Consider the following 5,025-nt stretch of genomic DNA (forward strand, 5'->3'; position numbering starts at 1 on the left):
ACGACCTCCTCCAGCAGCGATGATGAGCGGAGAGCGCAGCCGCTGGACCCAAGCGACTAGGTTTTCTGTAAACGCCCATGTCACCCTAGGAGAGCAAAGTAGGGCCGAACAATTTTTCTCTATTGATGGTGGATCTCCTAGAAGGTCCTAAAATGTGTGGTGAAGAGTATCAACTCGAGCAAGGCTACGATGGTTTGGCATGATTCAAAGGATAAGAAGAAGTATCACCTTGTAAATTGGCTAACAATATATTTGCCAAATGACTGGGGTCTTGGGGTGTTGGACCTGGAAGTGATGAATCAGTTTATGTTGATGAAATGGCTTTGAAAATTGAAAAACATTGATGGTGTATGGCAGATGTTGTTGGAAAAGAAATGTCTCTAGAAGAGAACTTTGCTTTTGGCAAAGTTCGATAAATGTTAACTATACATTTTAGCTATTGCTAGAACAAGGGTGATGGGGGGGGGGGGGAGCTAAACACTTTCTAGGAGGATATATGGTTGGGCGATAATACACTGACCGAAAGATTCCCCGAATTATATGCCATCTCTTTTAAGAAGTTAATTACTATCCAGTCTACTAAAGCTAGAGGCCGGAAGCCTTTGAATTTAGAAGACCACTTTAATGGAGACTGAAAAGCAGTGAATTGATCTCAAACTTATGGTAGATAAAGTGAAATTGATTGATGATAATAAAGACAGAATGAAGTGGTATTGAATAGAAAGAATCAATTCATTGGATAGATCTTTAGCCTCATATAACGACATCCGATTCATCTGAAGCTGAAAATGCCTCGCAAAATTTATTTTTTCTTATTTTCATGTGGCTCATGCTGAAGGAGAGTATCCTTACCAAGAGTAACTTACCAGAAAAGTTGGACCGGTGATGACTAATGTCATTTATGTGAGAACAACAAGGATACTCCCTCCAATTCATATTACTTGTCGTTGGTTCGGTACAAAGTTAATCGGAGACAGTATTAAACATCTGCTTTTCGAATGCAATCTTGCCATATTGATATGGTAAGTTGTTGTATGTGTTTTTAATCTTTGATACACCTCTCGATGATATCGATTACTTTAGTTGGAGATTGGGCTCAATCCTTTCCCAAGAACCCAGAGAGCTCTGGTGGTGATCGGAAGAGTTACCATCTCGTGAACGTTGTGGAAGACCAGAAGCAAAGCGTTCGCTGAGCGACAGTACTGATATCTTGGGTCTCGTCGTCTGATACGTCCATCGATGATCGGACGGTGCAAGGCGCCCCCCTTCCCTTAGGCTTAGTGCTGGGCTAGGAACATAAGCGGGGACCTTGACGGCGGCGCGCGCGAGGTGCTCGAGGAAATGCCCGTGCGAGCCCGGCGCTCTCTGGAGGCAGCAGGAACATGCTCGTGACGCTCGGGTTCCGGCGTGCCGCCGTGCCCCGCCTCGCACGCCGCGACATGTGTGGTGCGGCGGTTCGGCGAACCACAGCGTCGGGTTTGGTGGCGGTGGCCGGGGGCGGAGCGAGCTTCCACGACTACGACGCCGCCATCACGGCGTGCGTCGAGAGGCGGGCGCTCAAGCAAGGAAGGCAGGTGCACGCGCACATGGTCACGGCGAGGTACCGCCCGCCCGTGTACCTGGCCACGCGGCTGGTCATCATGTACGCGAGGTGCGGCGCGCTGGACGACGCGCGCAACGTGCTCGACGGGATGCCGGAACGGAATGTGGTGTCCTGGACGGCCATGATCTCGGGCTACTCGCAGAGCGGCCGGCACGCCGAGGCGTTGGAGCTGTTCGTCCGGATGCTTAGAGCTGGTAAATCATCGATCATCCCGTCTTCTGACGTCTTTGTTAACCAGTTGAATAACAATGACCATGTACACAAGCACCTGCATAGGAATCTAGAGATGTCATTTGTTTTGGTGCATATGTGCTAGAGTGAAATGAAACTCTGCCCACATTTTGTAGCATGATTTCTGGTCTTCAACAGATTTTCGTTGTATAAGCATTATCCCTCATTTGGTATTCAAACCTATGTTCAGCGAATTATCTGTAGTGCTGGAGTTGGAATATTTCTTTTGATGTAACGCATGATTGAAGACCTTGATACTGAATACTGATATACGGGTGTTGTGCATACAATAGGAGCCGGTAGATCCATCTTCATTATCGGTGTTATCATTTGTCCTGCATTTGAAGCCCTTTAACAGAACTTAATCATTTTGCCACCGCAATTCTACCAACAACCTGTTATATGCCTCTTGATTTCCACTTCAAGATGACGTCCGGAAAGAGATGCAAGTCTAGTGTATCCATGCTCGGAGGGTATACATGGTCATTGTTATTCAACTGAATTGTGTACATGGTCCTCCACTTTGGGTGTTTGTTTCCATGCATGCTCAAATCTGAATCAATTAGATATATATTCGCCTACCTGCAAAGAAGCAAACGGCATACGATGTATCAAATGTGTAATCCATTATACTTTTAACTGGCAGGATGCAAGCCTAATGAATTCACTTTCGCAACTGTTCTTACATCATGTTCTGGCCCTCAAAGCATACACCAGGTCAAGCAAGTCCATTCTCTCGTTGCCAAAACAAATTTTGAGTCGCACATGTTTGTTGGGAGCTCCCTTCTTGACATGTACGCCAAGGCAGGGAATATCCAAGAAGCTCGGAAGGTGTTCGACATGCTTCCGGAAAGAGACACTGTTTCCTGTACTGCCATTATATCTGGCTATGCTCAGCTGGGCCTTGATGATGAAGCCTTGGACTTGTTCAGGCAGTTGTACAGTGCAGGGATGCAATGCAATTATGTTACTTTTACGACCCTTCTCACTTCATTATCTGGGCTGGCCTCCCTGGATTATGGCAAGCAAGTTCATGGACTAATACTTCGTAAAGAGTTACCATTTTTTGTTGTTCTACAGAATTCTTTGATTGATATGTACTCCAAATGCGGCAAGCTGTTATACTCAAGGAGGGTATTTGATCACATGCCACAGAGATCAGCCATCAGTTGGAATGCAATGCTTATGGGATATGGTAGACATGGCATAGGGCATGAAGTCGTTCAGCTCTTTAGAACTATGACTGAAGAAGTGAAGCCTGACAGCGTTACCCTGTTGGCTGTTTTATCTGGTTGTAGTCACGGTGGGCTGGTTGATGAGGGCCTTGACATATTCGATCTTATAGTAAAAGAACAAAATGCAGTTCTCAGCATTGGGCATTATGGGTGTGTTATTGATCTTCTTGGACGCTCTGGACGACTACAGAAGGCTTTATATTTGATACAAGATATGCCATTTGAGCCAACTCCAGCAATTTGGGGTTCATTGCTTGGTGCTTGCAGAGTTCATGTTAACGTTAGTGTTGGTGAGGTTGTTGCTCAGAGGCTTCTGGACATGGAGCCAGGAAATGCTGGAAACTATGTGATCCTTTCTAACATTTATGCTGCTGCTGGAATGTGGAAAGATGTTTTCAGAGTTAGGAACTTAATGCTGGAGAAGACAGTGACCAAGGAACCAGGGCAGAGCTGGATAATTCTTGACAAGGTTATCCACACCTTCCGCTCAAGTGATCGTTTCCATCCCAGGAAGAAAGATATAGATGCTAAGATAAAGGAGATATATGTTGATATTAAAGCAGCTGGCTTTGTTCCGGACCTGAGCTGTGTTCTGCATGATGTTGACGATGAGCAGAAAGAACGCATGCTTCTTGGTCACAGTGAGAAGCTGGCAGTGACTTTTGGACTGATGAACACCCCTCCAGGCTTGACTATCCGGGTTATGAAGAATCTTCGTATCTGTGTTGACTGCCATAATTTTGCGAAGTTTGTTTCAAAAGTCTATGGAAGGGAGATATCTCTCAGGGATAAAAATCGGTTTCATCTACTTACAGATGGAGCTTGCACTTGTGGAGACTACTGGTGAAAGAAACATTGATGTGTTACCCATATAGCTTTGCTGATCAGCAGGGCTATTTTTTGTCCAGATAATACTGCTTACAGGATAAGCAATGTAATGCTGAATATGAGAGCACTGAAAGAGACGATGTGATGCTTTTCTGCCATGCCACTGCCCGAGGAGATTGCCCCTGTCAAAGGCATTCTGGACGTGTTCGGTACGGCGTCTGGGCTACGGGTGAATTACGCCAAGAGCTCGGCCACGCTCCTTCATGCCGACGGCCACGGCGTGGGGCTGTTGGAGCCACTTGGGTGCCCCGTCGTGGCCTTGCCGGTCACCTATCTGGGCATCCCCCTCTCCACTCGCCGCCCATCCGCAGTCCAGCTGCAGCCCCTCGTCGACGCGGTGGCGGGCCGACTACCTTCCTGGAAAGCCTGGCTGATGAACAAAGCGGGACGTCTGGCGCTCGTCAAGTCGGTGCTCAGCGCAATACCGATCCATCAACTGCTAGCGCTAGCGCCTCCAAAGAAAACCCTGAAGCAACTGGAGAAGATTCAACGCGGTTTTCTTTGGGCCGGCCGCGCGGACGCACACGGTGGTCACTGCCACGTCAACTGGCGCCGGGTATGCCGTCCGCTCGACTATGGTGGCCTCGGCGTACGGGACCTCGAGCGCATGGGACTATCGCTCCGGCTGCGCTGGCTCTGGCTCGCGCACACGGACACGGATCGAGCCTGGCAGGGACTGGACCTGCAATTCACGGCGGAGGAGCGAGCGCTTTTCTACGCCTCCACGACCATGACCATCGGTGACGGCAAGACGGCCCTTTTCTGGGAGGATCGCTGGCTAGGCGGCCAATCCGTCCACGAGCTTGCGCCCATGCTTATCCAGCGCATTCCCAAACAGCGCAGGAAGTCCAGAACGGTGGCGGAGGCCCTCGCCGGCAACAGCTGGGCGCGTGACATCCATGGCCTGATCGGCCTCCCGGAGATTGGACAGTACCTAAAGCTCTGGCACCTAGTTCAGCATGTCGAGCTGTCCAATGAGCCGGACAGGCTTCTTTGGAGATGGACGGCCAACGGGGTTTACACGGCCCAATCTTGCTACCGGGCAACCTTCCAGGGCGCGACGAGCTG

General features: G+C 49.0%; 1 protein-coding gene across 1 annotated transcript; it reads left to right on the plus strand.

The window, feature by feature from the left end:
• The first annotated feature begins 1,110 nt into the window (after window positions 1–1,110).
• Window positions 1,111–3,916, plus strand: LOC125522346 (Pentatricopeptide repeat (PPR) superfamily protein). The gene is made up of 2 exons (XM_048687408.2): window positions 1,111–1,797; window positions 2,481–3,916. The coding sequence occupies exons 1-2, from the start codon at window positions 1,383–1,385 to the stop codon at window positions 3,914–3,916; spliced, it is 1,851 nt and encodes a 616-aa protein (XP_048543365.1). The 5' UTR covers window positions 1,111–1,382.
• The last annotated feature ends 1,109 nt before the right edge of the window (window positions 3,917–5,025 follow it).

The sequence above is a fragment of the Triticum urartu genome, chromosome 7A (genome assembly GCF_056163025.1).
Source record: "Triticum urartu cultivar PI428250 chromosome 7A, HENAU_Tu73, whole genome shotgun sequence".
NCBI classification, from domain to species: Eukaryota; Viridiplantae; Streptophyta; class Magnoliopsida; order Poales; family Poaceae; genus Triticum; species Triticum urartu.